Here is a 16,000-nt window from a genome sequence, read left to right on the forward strand (position 1 = left end):
ACCTTCACACAGAACTCCTTAATTTGCCAGCGTCTAGGCTTGCGGTTTTGAACAAGCTCCTCGAGCAGTGTAGGCTGATCAGTCAGGACAGAGATGCCCATCATACGACTGTACAGTGCTGTCAGCTGCCTCTCCAGTCGATACTCTTGGACATAGCGCAGAAACACTTCTTTTTCCCGCTTTGTAAACTCTGGCTGGGCTCTCACTGATGCTCCTAGCTGATTGTATACCACAGCCAAGTCATCTTCAAGACATTGGACATCCTTGTCAGTCAGCAGACCTGGTCCAAAGGAGCTAAGTTCATGATCAATGTGGTCTAAGTTCTTCTTCACCAGGTCCATGTCATCAGAGGTGGCATTGCCACTCAGATAAGAGCAGATTCCTTCTACTAGCACACGCATGGACTGCATGAAGCCAACAGGTTCCAGAACTTTCCCAAAGAGTACCATGGTTTCAATCAAAAGATGAATAGACCTACAGATAAGCGAGCACAAGATTTAAAAAAAATCGTTTTATGTTTTAATATATAGGGAAGAGGGAGAGACACAGAGGAAGATAGAACAGGTATATGTCTGGGTGCAATGCATGTTAGAGACTCACCAAAGTAGAGAAGTAGTAGGTTTGATGTGACCTTCACTGGGTCCAGAATTTATACTCACACACCAGAACAAATAAGGGGTTGATAACACTTTTCCTTACTTGCCCTTGAAATAACATTTACAGCATGAACAAAAGCCTAGTGGTGTTTGCTGGGAGATTAAATGAACTAACATAGCATGTTCACATGCTTGGCCATTCAATTCTATAAATTATGTGACAGCTTTACTAGAACAAATGCTGGAGTAGCTCATATGGAGCCTGTACGTACTAGTGGGTTACATTAAAACATATGTATGTAACATATATTTTATCAAGTTGCTTCAGACATTCAACTTGTACACTGTAAAACAATGGCTGCCAAACAAAAAGTGCCAAATTAAATGCAAACAACCCAACTGTTTTTTTAAGTATTATGTATTAATTATTATTGTAAGTATTATACATACATATATAAAATGTATGTATAAAGAAAATATAAAATATAAAAAATGTTGTCTGCACTAACATTTTTTCCTTTGTAATTGTAGGATAAATTGAATCAGTTTTATATTCATATGTAAGCTGTAAAAACACACACACACACACACACACACACACACACAATTAGAGTCCAAAATCCTAATGAAAATCCCTGGAAAAAATAATACGTTTACAGAAAGTTTCTACAGCAAAACGTTGTTGTTGTTGTTGTTGCTGTTTTGTTTTTTTTACAGATTTTATCTCAAATATTATGATTATGAACACCTTCAATAAAGTGACAGTGCTTAACGCTCTGCAGCAAAATAACCATCTGTAAAACGCTCTCAGAATAATTCTGGGGAAGCATGAGAGTGAACACAGACACGCAGGCAGCACAGATTCACACTCAGCAACACAGAAAAGCATAACTGGCTCTTACAGTCTACAACAGCTTCTGACAGTCAACCATTACATACAACATACAACTACACCTAAGAGAAGGTAGCCCTTTGGAAATGACAACACATTGACGGTGAGTGTCAGTGACAGGAGGACACGCCTTGTATGCAAATAGTTGGTGCCAGGAGCCAGTGGAAAAGATGAATTTGATGGCAGCACAATTTTTAATGTTACTATTTTAAAATTTTTATTGTAATCATTCAGGAAGAATCTGTAAAATAACGGTGTTTCTCTGCAGAAACTTTAATGAATCAATGTCTTGTTCCACTGAATTAATAGTGTACACATAAATACAAAAAATATATTTTTACATTTTTAGTTGTATTAAAAAAAACGATATATTTATTTATTACCTGTTATTACCTGCATATTACCTGCAATAACATCACAGATCGTTATTGTAATTTTACACACATACACAAAATTAAGAAATTTGTATAATTGGGTTGTTATTTACAGAGAATTTCAGTAATTTTACAAGAGTTTGTATATAATTAAAAAAAGAAAACTACTTTAAAATTTGAGTTTTTTTTTCTCAAAAGATTAGGATTTTTCTTTTTACACACTCATCGGGCACTTTTGTAGAAACACTACTAAAACGTGCTACTAGTTCAGTGTTAGCGGATGCTGCTAACGTCGCTGTGAGGTTCCGGTCTATGCTCACACGCTTGTGTCACACTGATAGTCGATTAGTCACAAACTAGCTCGAAGCTGATTGGCTGAGTTTACACACCGACATTTCCGCAAAACCGCGGAAGCGCCAGATTTGAAAAGTCTCCCCTGACGTCTGAACGGTACGGCGATGGAGATCTTCCCTTAACTCCCTTTTTAATGATGTTGGAGCTTTGTTTTGACATGCATTTATACATTGCGCAGATCTCATAGGTCTAATCATGTTTAACCAACACAGGCCTGGTTTCTAAAATACAGCGGAACCTTTGCTAACGTTGCGTAGCCATTGCTGCTAGTGCTAAATGGTGGTAAACATACACAGCTGGTTAGTGCTAGCTGTGTGACTGTGAGTTCGGCTGATGGGGTTGTTTTACACTGTTATCTGTTGTGTGTTGAAGGCTGCCCTCTTTCTCTTCTGAGTGTTGGCTGCAAATAAATGGCTTCAATGGATACATCAATACGATTCTTCGCAAAGCTGCGGAGTCTGGCTGTGCGCTTAGAGACAGAGAGAGCAAACCTGGAGCACACGGCCAGCCAGAAACTGGACGAGGAGGACGGTACATACACTTAGATTCTGTATTTCACGATTTATTTAAATAATCATTGGTAGGTGGATCCTGACTTGGCTTAATGTGCTTACTGTTACATTCTACAGAGCACGATATGACCCTGACAAGTACTGCCCTCCTTACTGAAAGTCTAAAACTGCAAAGCAAAAAAAAAACAATTCAAATTAATTAAAGTATCTCTCCTCATGTCTGCTGATTATCACTTTCATAAATCTTTGCATGCTTTTTTAATATTGTAGTGTATTAAAACACTAAGCTTACAATATCTTAAGTTTTAAGAAAAGCCTGTTGTGAATGTGAATGCTGTTCCCTGTAGTTATGGCTATCCTTTTTGTCCGGCTGACTGTTTATGAATAGTAATGTGAGAGTTGTTCTAGGATGGTGTTTTAGTATACCGTGCTATGTTTTTTTTTCTTCTAATTATTATTATTATTTATTTATTTATTTTAGAAGACACAGAGAGTGGGGCAGTCCGAGCACTACATGAACTACATTCTGAGGTTAGAGGGTTTAAGGTAAGTAGAAGCTCTCTGATTATCTCACTTTGCACAGGGAGCATCTTGGAATCCTCTGGCTTGATGCTGTCTGAGATGAATGATGCATCTGCTGATTCTTCAGTGACTTACAAGTGTTTCATGTTTGCAGAAACTGGTTCAAGGCCAGGTGGCATCTCAAGATGATGGGTGTGGGGAGCTGAGGAGCTTCATCAAAACTTGCATGGTTCTGAAACAGCGAACCACAGAAGACATTGAAAGAATAAAGAATCATTATGAAAAATATGGGTACAAACCAAGAAAAGCCTTCCAGAAGAATTCAGGTATTTATTTGCAAGAATTCTATCATGAAGTGAGACCCTTTTTTAAAAATTGGTTTATTTTATATTAAGAGGCACATTACACATTACCTCCAAAGGTTACTCTATACAAGTTTTTGTTTATTTATTATTATTATTGCTGAGCTTTGTTAATTAAACCTCCCTTATGGTTTACCTTGTTTTTCTAGAAGTTAATGGTCACTGCGAGGCACAGATCAAACTTATTTTAGAGGAACAACCAGAAAGAGAGCCAGCCGGGGAGGTGTCAGGAGATGGAAATGAGGAGGTGCAAGTTCAGGAATCGGCTGAGGAACCTGAAACGCCTGAGAAGATGCCCCCTCCAGCTGTTGACCAAATGCGCACTCCACAGCTCGCAGATTTTGGCCTGTCTGCACTTCACCTGCAGATGGTTCTTTGCAATGTAGAACAGTCAAGGGAAGTAGCTCCTGTCCCAGCTGTGGCTCTCACACCACCACCATTTATAATGCCCATGGAGCCATCCCAGCCAAAGACACCTAGGTGCTCTCTAATTATGGATGAGGACGCTCCTACCCCTCGATTAGAAGACTTTGGAATTACTGAGCACACAATGTGTTTGAATAATGATTTCACCATGGACTTGTTCCGCAAGAAACCGCCAAGAGGAAGGCCGACTCACAGGTAGACGTATATTATTACTCTAGTATGAAATGTGTGCTGTAGAAGTGTATGTGAATACATGGAAGTCCTTCCAGGAATTTGTGATTGTGGGAATTCACACATCAAACAATTATTACAGTATTTACCACGCATTGCAATTTTCCAATCAGTAGTCCAATCATTGCATTATTTTCACATGAAATGTGTAAACTAGTAAAGGACTTGCATGTGAACGGACTGTGCCCAAAACCACATGCTACTGTACTAAGTGTGAAAAATGTGCTACAAGTTGTGGTGTATCATATGTACATACTATTTACCATGGGGGTGGCAGTAAAAGCACACACCCGGAGCGGTGGCAGCCACCTCACCACCTGAGGAACAATTGGGGGTTAGGTGCCTTGCTCAAGGGCAACTTAGCCAGAAATTTTGAATGATGTTCACTTCGCCACACCCCCTCCCCCTTCTTTAGGCCATGGCTGAGCTTTGTTGGTCCTTTTTGGATGTAGAACTGTTGAATCAAGATCAATGTACAAGAGTTTTAATAGTGTTTTTGAATGTACTTTTACTGTTGCATTGTCTTTGTCAAGATATGTCCTGTATCGTGAATAGACATTGCAACAGTAACGCCACATTTAAAAATTGGCATGAAGAAGTCTTAGTACATTGATCTTGATTCAGCATAATTTGCCATGAAACATTTAAAATACTACTGAAATTAAAATGTCTTCAAGTGTTAAGCTATGCAGCTGCAAAATCAAGCAATGTAGTTAGCAACGCTTACTAAAACGCCCACAAAATCCTGTCCGGTCTGATATGGGAACACTGCACCTCTTAATCATCTATTACAAAATGTGAGTTTTGAGTATAAATTGCATGTTTTGCATTTCTTAAAGCGCAACTGAAGAGACGGCCCAGGGACCTCAGAATCTTCCTACTCCACCATCTTTTATGCCGCATGAGAAGATTTCTAATGGTAATACAAATGGTTACAAACTTTTTCTTTTCTTTTTTTTTTTTGTTTATATAACCTTTTATAATGAATTAAAGCAGGACCTAAGTCCTTATTAAATTTGTTGCCCCTGAGCTAACTGTAGAATCCAGGCTGAAGGCATTTGGTGCATTTGTGTTCCTCCATAGAGCTTTAAATCTATGTGTCAGACATATTTCCTGCTGTTATTATTTGTAGCCAGGTGTGCAGAGCCGTGTAATTTCTACATCATGTAAACATGCTCCACCTGCTTGCTGATGAGCTTTACACAGCTGTGCTGTTCTTCACCCAGAGCACCCCTACCAGAGTCTCCCTCTAGTGGACAAATCTGAACTAAACTGATGTATCTTTTAAATGGAACTGTGTTTAAAAATGTAATGTTACTTATAATTCTGCAGTTATCATCACATTAGTATCTGTTTATTATGTATTTGTTTTTCTACTGTAAATCTAAGTTACTCTCAGGTCTGAGCATGGTTATTCATACAGTACAAAGTTGTCATAGAAATCACCTGCAGCGCTTTGGTTTCTCTTGTTTGCGCAGAGAGCATGGAATCCCCAGAACTGCCTGCATTTTGTTCTCTGGAGCTTAAGATGAATAAACCGTTGCCTTCATCATCTGCTCTACCAAGCAGTCCTAGCTCCCCAACACACACCAGCAATACTGCTTGTACTCCACCACTCCCTACGTTTGAGACGCCTTTCATCAGTAAGCTCATCAGTGCAAGAAAGGTGAGCTAAATGTTTGATATGTATCTTAAACCAGTAGTTGCAAACCCTGCTTCTTTTTTAATCTTTTTTTTCATCCACATTAGCAGCAAACCTTTCTGAACAGTGTGATGATGATTATGATCCCTCCATTGATCCACTGTACATTCCTCAGGAGACCAGACAAAATGAGCAGGATGGTCTTGGAGGATCACTAAATAGCATGCCCAACCCTTTGGAATGCCCAGCTGTCAGAGGTTCGTCATCAGACATGCCACAGATGCCAGTCAGACTTTGTCCGAAAGAGGAGACCACTCCCGAAATGCCAAAACTACAGTCTTTCAGCCTCTCTTTACCTTGTGTAAGTATATCCAATCTTCCTGAAAAACACTTAATTAGAAGCATTAAAGTGTACATTAAAGCCAGTACCAACCCTGTGATTGATTCCATGGAATGTAGATGGGGGGAGGTACCCGGTCAGGCATAACTGAGCCTCAACCCCCCGTGCTACATGCCAATGATGACCACACAGAGGACTGGTGTCTGGCCACCCCACGTGTTCGGATGGACTTCCAAGTAGAGCCACGCACGCCAGAGATGCCTGATATGAGTTCCATCACGCAGGATATCCTTAAAGTAAGATGTGATCTTTATACTCCCTCTGATGCAGTTCTAGAGAGTGCTACAGAGCACACTATCCATTTCTGCTGCAACTGACCATTTCAGTGGAAGACCATCCTTTTACAGCATAAAAGTGTATCATGTTTTCTTCTATACAAACCACACAGTGTTCATTAAGTTGATATATTTTAAGAGCGTAAATTACAAGACAGTTACGCAACAGTCAAGAGGTTGGTCTGTTTTCCAGCTCTGTTTCGGTGAAGCCGAAAGCACATGAATTTCTTTTTAGTAAAGGAGCAGTGTTTGAGGTTCATGGTACACTATATGTCCAAATGTTTGTAGACACTACAAAGGTGGGGTGGTGATAATCATCCAACATCTTGACCTCACTAATGTTCTTTTGCTGAATGCAATCAAATCCTTACAGAAAAGCAGATTACAGTTTAGTAGAAAGCATTTCCTGGACAGTAGAGACAGTTACTCCTACCAAAAAATCTAATTTCAGAAGAAACAATGAACGAGCAGGTGTCCCAATATTATTGTCCACGTACCAAACACTCATTATTACGCTCCACCAGGATAAATACTGTTTTTTGGGGGGGGGTTTCTAGAGCACCTTTAAGTAACTCTTTTACACACAGATTAATAAATTTTTTGTTTTCCTTTTTTCTTGAAGCTTGTGTCTCAGGCAAAAAGCAAACCACACTCCACTTCATCAGTACAGCAGAGCTCAAAAGCTAGTCTGCAAACTTCAGCACTTGGGAAAGAGAACAGGTAAGGGCAGTTGGCCACAGTCATGATGCTGTCTATTAAACCTCTCCTTACTCACCAATTATAAAGCATGCTTTAGACATTTCCTTTGGGTAATGTAAATTGCATGGTGAAGCAAGATTAGCTAATGTCACTCATTCAAATAACCATTAGTTTTTCATTCTTTTAAATAAACTTCTGTTGCATTTCATGACAGAGCCCAGCGCCTTGATCATGTGTCTGAGAGGGAGTTTAATGGACTGGCCTCTTACATGAAACAAATACCTCTGGCCAGCCTGAACCTAGCAATCAATAAAATCAACCAGGTCGTTGAGGAGCGGCGTAGAGGTCAGTGGAAACTCTGCATTCACAGTTCACATTAACAATTAACCAGGGCCTGTTGTGGTCAATCTTTATTGTGATGTTTTTTTTCTAATAGTAGTACAATGCATTAAATATTTAACGCTGCCCTCTGTAACAGATGGTGACCTCAACTCTGAAGCATTTCACATGGAAGATTTGCGGAAGATATTAGAGGTGGGACCTCAGTCTCCAATGTATATCTTGGCTTTTGTTGAGTTGAAAAGGTTAGAAAGTGTGCAAGGCCGAACAGCAACGTTTAGGATCATCACAAAGACATGAAAGCAGGAGGCTTTTTTTTTTTTTTTTTTTAAAGTATGTTGTCTTTTGTTTATGGGTAAATATGTATTGTCCTATTACTTTCATCTGTGTATTACTTTTGCTTGTCTCTGCCTTATAAGTAAAACAAACATTAATTTGAGAATAAAATACTTGATGTAGAAAGTGTACAACTTACTAGCACATATAGACCAACAAGGCTATTACACATCTACATATTGTGACCATATAATCTAACAGAACATGGCACCCAGCCCCCTTTTCTTTGGAGACAGCTCTCCAGATGCAACCAGAATCAATAATAACCAAGAAAGGTATACGACTTTTAATGGTGGAAAGGAATTTGAGCTGGGCTTTGGAGAAAAATGGCTTTAAGAATACTTTATGAATCAGACATGGGGCAGTCTTCTGCAAGCTGGTCTTGTCAGAGGTAGGTTCAAACTTGCACTCTCCCAAACTAGTGAATGGAAACGAAACTAAAATAGGGGATAAAACAGATTTAACACACTAATGCACTAAATCTGGAAACAGGACTTGTGATTTTCATAAATAAAGTCCCTGCCCAGGTACTCATTTTGTTAGCATAATAAATGACAACAATCAGCAGGTCTCAATTGAGTTCACTTCTATAATTTTTATCTTAAAAAAAGCAGTTTCATTTTCAAACAATGTTATGTATTGATTGGTGCCTGCTACTGAATTTAGAAGTAAAGCTTTTTCACATCTAGCAATTACTATGCATGTAGACAGCATGTGACAACGCACGCAAGACTTCTACACTACCAATTGCTACTAGAAGGCAATTGCTTTTAATACATCCACCGCTGAAGTCACTAGTGATTGTTTTTCTAATCGAATCCTTCAAATGCTTCCAAAACTCTGATGAATTTAAAGCAGAAGACTTAAATCTCCCTATAAAAACTAAACTAAAGCACAAGAATTTAAAGTGTTTTGTAACGTGTCTAAAGCAGTGGCAAAATAAGCAGCGTCAAAGAGCTTGGTATAAAGAACTTGGAATTGTGCCTTTTCTAGACAGTCCAAACAGACAACATTTACTAGGGAAAACATTTATTCACCAGTAAGGTACACTGTGGTAATGGTTAGTCTTAAAAACTCAAAGCCAACAAATCTGATATAAAAATGCTGTAAAGTGAGACAAAAGGAAAAATCACGTAGATGAGATCATTCAGGCATCCGGTTTTAGCGTGGAAAAGATCAGTAGGGTCTCATACGGCCTGGCATAGGAGGAGCCCGGTTGGGAGGAGTAATGGCAATGTCGAGGTAGTCTCCTATCTGAAAGCGCTGAGACTGCAGTGTCATGGAGTCATCTGCACCCTTGCGACCTGATACCGTGTTACCGATGTCTTTGACTCTATAAAAAACAAAAAAAAAAGCAAAGCAAAAATCAGGGAACAATCGAGGTTCTGCCAATATTTCTTGAATCCATACGCTACAAATCAAGAAAAGTAGACAGGAAAAGAAGATTAAATTATTAATTCAAGGGAGAGTTCACCCAAAACCACATCTGATCCCTGTTTGATAGGCTTTGGATGTTTTCTTGGTGAACCAACAGTTAGTCAATGCATACCGTTTCATTTTGGTGGTCAATGATCATAGTAATATGAAAAGAATTAAGAGAATCTGCAGTGAACTTCGTAGCCCAGGATTACCTGGGGCTCAACTGAAACTGGGACTTGTACCTTCTGTTTCCTTAGTTCTCATGAACTGGAGCAATGCAGGGAACAGCTGTACTATTTGGAGCTATGGGTGTTTTTGCATAATATTAAATTATTTAATTAACTTTCCTCAGTCTGTCAAGCTTGTGGCAGAATTTCTAGTACACTCTGCTATTTTGTTGATCTAGCTTCCTTAATTAGCACACCAAGGTTTCAATTAATAGGTACCAAATGTCCAAATAACCAAGAACTTACAGTGGCAACAGCAGATAAATACATGTGTGATTTTAGTGTGAAAAGGCAGTTAAAACAACTACACACTTTAAACTCCAGGAATGCAATTAATCAAGAGGACAAGGTCACCAATTACTAGAAACATGTGTGTTTGTGTATGCACACTGTTATAAATGATTCTGCCCTTGCAGTTTTAAGGGAAGGAGAGTTGGGGAGATGTAGTTGTACTACTTTTAATATATTAACTCAGGTGCCTATGAAAATAACTAAATACATACTTAGAAAAGCTCAGATGTGTAATAAGGTGAATTCCCCCTTTAGCACACATCTATTGGACAGAGTAAACAACTGCTCTACACTACCTGTAGCCTTGTCGTTTAGGATCTGGATACACGATGGCAAAGCCGAAGTGTGTGCCTTTCTTTCGAGCCTCAGGATAAACCTCCTTCACTAGGCTGGTCAGCTCTTTCAGTGTGGCGTCCATCCTGTTCAACAGACAAAGACATCAGACGCGCTTGAAACTCGGAGGAGTTGATGGTTGGGTGGTAAGACTTGGTTCGAGTACAGATTGATAAACACCTGCATTCACTTACCAAGTGTAAATCTGCAGTTCGCTTGATGGTACATTTCCCCGGGCAAACTCGTCCATTCTGTGATGTCTCCCATTATTTGTGGTGAAAACTCTAAGCAGCAGCGGACACGTCTGTACAGAACACACACACACACACACACACACACACACACACACACACACACACAGTCAATGCCAGCTAACTGGTTGTGCAGCTGACCATAGTCGTTAGCAACGTTAGCATGTCGATTTCACCGCGTGTACAGAGCACATATCTGCACAATTTCTGCTGCAAAATTTCGATAAAGCTTTAGAAATAATGACAGATGGAATAATTTCACTCAGAAGCGTTAAATATTAATCTAGTAGTCAACTGGTTGTTTCTTTCAGTCAGCAAAATCATGGTAGCTAGCGCTAGCTTCGCAAGCAAACTAGGGCTAGCTAGCTAAATAAACGAGCGGCGTTAACTAGCAGCTAGTGCGAGCAAGCTAATAGCTAGATACCTTTTCTCGATCAACTGGCTTCTCTGGCTCTTTCTTGATTTCCTCCTGGGTAACCCTCGATTCCACGGCCATCGCGATCCTTTTTATCGGATCAGAAACGCGGATTTAGTCTCTACAAAACTCCGCTGTTCCCGATTTAAAGATGCCTCCCCACCAGGCGCTTTAGGATGACGTCCCCAGTAGCGCTCGAGAACCTCGGCCAATCACAGCGCTCGCACAGAGCCCTGCGGATGACGTAGTCTGGAGTCGTCTGTGCATTTGTATGGCAGTTTCCCCCACCGCCATTTTGGGAGTCAGAATATTAGTAGTGGCTGTGCAAGGCTGGAGACGTGCCTAACTGCTGGTGCCCTTTAATATGGTTCACACGTGCGTGGTGTCCGGCTGTCGGAACAGGAGGACCCCCGGCACCGCGTTATCCTTCTACAGGTTCCCGAGAGACCCTGAGAGGAAGCAGCGGTGGATCGCTGCTGTGAATCGTGAGGGCTGGGTGCCAAACGAGGGCAGCAGACTCTGCAGCACTCACTTCATATCAGGTAGCGGTTCGTTATATCCAGAAAGTTGTATAAAATCTGTATATTATCCCCTATTGTAAGGGACGACAACTAACAGGCTATGTGGTTTTGTGTTTTCTAGCATTGATACTCCCCCCAACTGTGGTCCTTTAACTGTGATCATCTCCTTGTCCATGTCACAGGTAGACAAGTAAAGAACCCACGGTCTCCAGACTATGTTCCCTCTGTTTTCACCTCAGCTCCCCTGTCCCCAAATATAAAAGAAGCCAGCACCTTTGAACCCTATGACAAACAAGAGGCACAAGTGGAGGCTGCCAATGCCTTGCTTTTCCTGCAAGGGCAGGGACGTCTGAAGGAGGACCACAGCCATAACCACTGTCATGGGGATCCTGAAAGTGCAGCTTCTTCACTAAATAGTTATGATGAAGAGGAAGAGGAGGAGGAGGAGGAGGATGACGATGACGACAATGAAAGGGAAGAAGAAAGTGTATCAGAAAGTGAGGACCAGATCAAGGAAGAAATACAGCTCAGAAACCTCTGTACACAGTCAGTCAACTATGAGGCCAGTCTCAATGCCCTAAAGAAGGAGAACATGGAACTGAGAGAATCCTTAGAGAAGATGTCCCTCACTGAAGCCTCGTTCCGGAGCGATCCCGAAAAAGTTCAGTTCTACACAGGATTGCCGAACTATTTTGTGTTTGAGACTGTAATGTGGCTGCTTGTGCCACATATGAAGGGGGACAAAAATGCAAAGCTGTCAAAGTTCCAGCAGTTACTTCTCACATTAATGAGACTTAGGCTTGATCTTAGGAATCAGGACTTAGCCTATCGTTTTGGAGTTAAAGTTGCAACAGTAACCAGAACTGTTCATCGGATCATCAACATAATGTTTACCACTCTGGTACCCACGGCTGTGTATTGGCCATCAAGGTTGGAGCTCCGGAAAAACCTTCCCGCAGCTGTGAAGTGCTCGCATCCAGATTGTGCCGTGATTATAGACTGCTTCACGGTGTCCCTCGAAAAAGCTGTCAGTGTAGACGTAAACCCTCGAGGCGCCACATCAACAGCGAACACGGTTGCTCAGTCACCCCACCAGGCTTTTGTCAGTGAGCTCAAATACGTGATTGGTGTTGCCCCCCAGGGTGTAGTTATGTTTGTTTCCAGGGGGTCACCTGGCAATGTCAGTGATAAAACTATAGTACAGAGTTGTGGTCTCCTTTGTAAGCTCCTGCCTGGGGACGTCGTACTGGCTGAGCGAGATTTTGACATTAGGGACTTGGTCGGGGCCTGTAGAGCTGAGCTCAAAATCACTAATAGTGATCATAGTGACCAGAACACAAGAGAACGGGCTTCAGTAGTCACTGCAGAAAGCTTGAATGTGTATAAGCATGTGGGGAGGGTCATACAAATGGTCAAGAAAAGATATTCTATGCTGACCGGACCAGTAGAGAGCCCTTTTACAGTTATAGACCGCAGCTCAGACGTGACCACTTTTGACAAGATAGTACAGGTTGCCTGTGCCTTAAACAACCTGTGTATATCTGCTGTCCCACTGGAGTAGATTACCTCTCTTTTACTGAAGGCATCACACTTTAATTGGTCTTTTTGGGCTCGCATTAGCACTCCTCCTTTCCCCCAACTTTAATTGCCTCTCCCTCACTATTTGTTGACATCAGCGAGTTTTGGAAAATGAAGGCTGCTTATGTTTTTTTAATGCACTTAATTGTTTGGAACATTAATCAAAAAAGGATGACTGGTCATTAAAACAAATGAGAATGCTAATACTCAGCTTAATGAGGCAGTGTAAAGCATGAAGCTGAGATATGTGTTTTCTGATTGGAACATGGTGAACTACATGTTTCATCATCTGGACCACAAGTGTAGCTAGATCCAGAGGTCCAATTTATTTCTAGTGACTTTATTCATACGGCACTCACTCTTAGCTCTTTTATTTATTACCGGGAATGTGCAAAACTTTTAATCACTTGTCAGATATACTCTTTATATCCAAAAGTATCCCAAGCATCAACTAGAGAACTACAAAACTCTCCCAACATTGGGCTGCGAAGCAGTAGAATAGTGTCCTCTCATCTAATGAAGCATCCTCAGATACATTTGGGATGAGCTGCATTTAGGCAGAATTCACATGACTTGGTTATGGTCGCACAAATCCAGAAGTTTGCCTTAATGTGACACAGATTTGATGTTTTTGGAGGTGTGTGAACACACAACCCTGATCTTTGCAGACCACATCTGAACCTTTATGCTGCATGCCTGCTGCTCCCTCATTCAGCAGTACCTAATAACTGTAAAAGCAATGCATCAGATACTTTTCACCTTAAACTCACATTAATAATCGATAGATGAGAAATGGTCCAAGTAAGTCTGCCATCTGCAATGACCGCTTTTGCTGCTGCACCCAAACAGTACCCTACTGGACTGTCTGTCTGTCTGTAAAAGCCATAGTTTTATGACTCGAATAGTGCACTAGGGAGCATGCTATTGATCTGGATATGTGCATGCAGGATGTTTAAGGGAGTGCAGGGATACTGGATGAAACCAAATTGTCAGGTTGTAAAATTGTCACTTTCCAGTCCATACAGTCCATATATGGCCAATACACTACAGAAAAAGAACATTTTCAATTCATTATTTCTGATAATGCTAATCCGTTTGCATATATCCCAGAATGCTTTCTAAACCAGGCACAATACATGCCAGCCCCAGTATTGTTCATCTTTCTTTAGTAGCTGACCTTGCTCATGCCTGCTCAATCAAATCTTCACAGCAGTGTTCCAGCATCTAGTGGAAAGCCTAGAGCAGAGGGTGTTTCTGAGTGTAGTTTATTGTGTCATCCCTGGGTTAATTTCAGGCCAATTCAACAAAATGTGTCAATACTTCAGTTTGAACTGAAACATTCCATGTATCATTAGTTTTTAATGTATCAGTGGACAGATCTTATAGCCAGTGTTTTGAACAGTCTGAACAGTCCCCTTTAGCCAGGAGACAGTGTAAGCTGTCCTCATGTCTTAGTGCCTTAGCCTAATATACTGGCAATACAGTGGTGTCAGAACAGCTGTTGTTTATGTATTTATACATGGTCCATTTTTCCATTAAGCTGACAGTCTTTTTACTATCTGTTCTAATGTTCGTTTCAAGTTTCCATTTTGTATTGGTGTCATAAAGTTACTGATAAGCTAAAGGTATAATAAGTTATTATTTTTATCGTTATTTTCTATGTCAACACTAATAACCTACTGCATGCGGTATTTCCTTCTAGCTGTAGATTGTATTTTTATATGTTTGTGCCTCAGCATACGCTGAGCTTGGGCATTAAGTGCAAATAAGCTGTATGATCGTCCACCTTTTCACACTGTTGGTGTTTCCCACTCTTCTGATATAATACTTTTTGCTGCATTTGGCTGTGTGTTTGTACATGACTGCTGGAAAACTCTATATGGTGCATTAGGATGACCGGTTTTACACAGACATGTGCAGATTTGCTGCGCATGTAATGTGTAAATTGTAGGATTTGCACAAAATCTGCATTATTCAAAGACGTATTTAGTCTTTTTTGTTAAGCTGCTTTACAGATGTGTGCTTGTATGGAGATACTGCTATTCTCTAATGTAGCATCCTGTCTATTAAATATACCCTATGGATATACCTACCCACAAAACGATTACTGTCTAATTTTCTGCTTCTTCAGTGCAATTTTAAATTGTGAAGCCAACTTTTCCAACTTTTTTCCCTCAAAATCCCAATTAAAGTCACATCTGTGTATTTCAATTAGAATTATATAGAAAACTTTAAGCAAATAAAAAGAGGCCTATTATTACACCTGTAGGTCATGATGCTTAACTTTGCTGAATTTCTTCATAAAATACAAATTGCATTGATAGGCTTAGTTTTATGGCCTTTTCTATTAAATATATTTCTAGAAAATGCAATAACATGCTATTACTAATATTTAAGTCTTAATAAGTCTCTTCTGTTACTGTGAGTAGCAAAGCGTGTAAAAGATGACCAGATTTCCAGAAGGGCATAAAATTAAGGAAAAACATTAAACATCTTTAATTCTTTTAAATATTTTAAACAAAAATACTTTTATTATTTCCATCTTGTGCAGTTTAAAACTAACAACAAAAGAGAGGGGCCTAAGCAAAAGTTTGGGCACCCTGCATGGCCAATAGTACTCTTTGAGGCCAGAGTTTTCCATAAGTGCCCATTCTTCCATGCTTCTAGTTCTATGAGATACTTGGACCTGTCTTGCGTGCACCTATCATTTGAGGTCTATTTGCAGATTTGTATTTATGTTCAGGTCAGGAGAATGTGAGGGCTAATGCAAAAAAACCCTCAGCTTGTGCCTTTTAAGGTAGTCAATTTGTGCTCTGTATATGTCTTTATGATTCAGATTATCATCTGATGTAGATACAAGAATTAATGCAGGATAAGAACAATACAATATGATAAACAGAAAAAAACACACACGTGTACCTAAGTTGCTTACTTCGCACCCAGTTCAATCTAGCTGAAGTGGGTGTGTTAGGGCAGGAAACACTAGCATATTCAGGAAAGGGGTG

At 40.3% G+C, this 16,000-nt stretch overlaps 3 protein-coding genes across 3 annotated transcripts; 2 read left to right on the forward strand and 1 right to left on the reverse strand.

Moving 5' to 3' along the window:
- Positions 1-2,276: 2,276 nt before the first annotated feature.
- On the forward strand, positions 2,277-8,030 carry ska3 (spindle and kinetochore associated complex subunit 3). The gene is made up of 12 exons (XM_072685165.1): positions 2,277-2,312; positions 2,589-2,747; positions 3,210-3,274; positions 3,405-3,576; positions 3,762-4,233; positions 5,109-5,188; positions 5,748-5,935; positions 6,087-6,272; positions 6,371-6,547; positions 7,209-7,306; positions 7,500-7,630; positions 7,764-8,030. Exons 2-12 carry the CDS (start codon positions 2,627-2,629, stop codon positions 7,922-7,924), a joined length of 1,851 nt encoding a protein of 616 aa, XP_072541266.1. The 5' UTR covers positions 2,277-2,312; positions 2,589-2,626; the 3' UTR covers positions 7,925-8,030.
- Positions 8,031-8,972: 942 nt separating this feature from the next.
- sap18 (Sin3A-associated protein) lies at positions 8,973-11,067 on the reverse strand. The gene is made up of 4 exons (XM_072685166.1): positions 10,906-11,067; positions 10,425-10,534; positions 10,194-10,316; positions 8,973-9,293 (listed from the first exon to the last, which is right to left on the reverse strand). Exons 1-4 carry the CDS (start codon positions 10,975-10,977, stop codon positions 9,137-9,139), a joined length of 462 nt encoding a protein of 153 aa, XP_072541267.1. The 5' UTR covers positions 10,978-11,067; the 3' UTR covers positions 8,973-9,136.
- Positions 11,068-11,209: 142 nt separating this feature from the next.
- Positions 11,210-15,084, forward strand: LOC140560658 (uncharacterized). Its single transcript, XM_072685167.1, has 2 exons — positions 11,210-11,438; positions 11,600-15,084. Exons 1-2 carry the CDS (start codon positions 11,261-11,263, stop codon positions 12,976-12,978), a joined length of 1,557 nt encoding a protein of 518 aa, XP_072541268.1. The 5' UTR covers positions 11,210-11,260; the 3' UTR covers positions 12,979-15,084.
- The last annotated feature ends 916 nt before the right edge of the window (positions 15,085-16,000 follow it).

Source organism: Salminus brasiliensis, chromosome 8 (assembly GCF_030463535.1).
Source record: "Salminus brasiliensis chromosome 8, fSalBra1.hap2, whole genome shotgun sequence".
Taxonomy (NCBI): Eukaryota; Metazoa; Chordata; class Actinopteri; order Characiformes; family Bryconidae; genus Salminus; species Salminus brasiliensis.

Bases quoted from the DNA above. Each gene is read 5' to 3' on its own strand.
- ska3 (XM_072685165.1), top strand. From the start codon at position 2,627: ATGGCTTCAATGGATACATCAATACGATTCTTCGCAAAGCTGCGGAGT. The intron at 3,275-3,404 runs GTAAGTAGAAGC...TCATGTTTGCAG, and splicing joins CTGAGGTTAGAGGGTTTAAG to AAACTGGTTCAAGGCCAGGT. The intron at 7,631-7,763 runs GTCAGTGGAAAC...CCTCTGTAACAG, and splicing joins CGTTGAGGAGCGGCGTAGAG to ATGGTGACCTCAACTCTGAA.
- sap18 (XM_072685166.1), bottom strand. From the start codon at position 10,977: ATGGCCGTGGAATCGAGGGTTACCCAGGAGGAAATCAAGAAAGAGCCA. The intron at 10,535-10,905 runs GTATCTAGCTAT...TGTTCTGTACAG, and splicing joins AGCCAGTTGATCGAGAAAAG to ACGTGTCCGCTGCTGCTTAG. The intron at 9,294-10,193 runs GTAGTGTAGAGC...TGTTTTTTATAG, and splicing joins CCTAAACGACAAGGCTACAG to AGTCAAAGACATCGGTAACA.
- LOC140560658 (XM_072685167.1), top strand. From the start codon at position 11,261: ATGGTTCACACGTGCGTGGTGTCCGGCTGTCGGAACAGGAGGACCCCC. The intron at 11,439-11,599 runs GTAGCGGTTCGT...TCCATGTCACAG, and splicing joins CAGCACTCACTTCATATCAG to GTAGACAAGTAAAGAACCCA.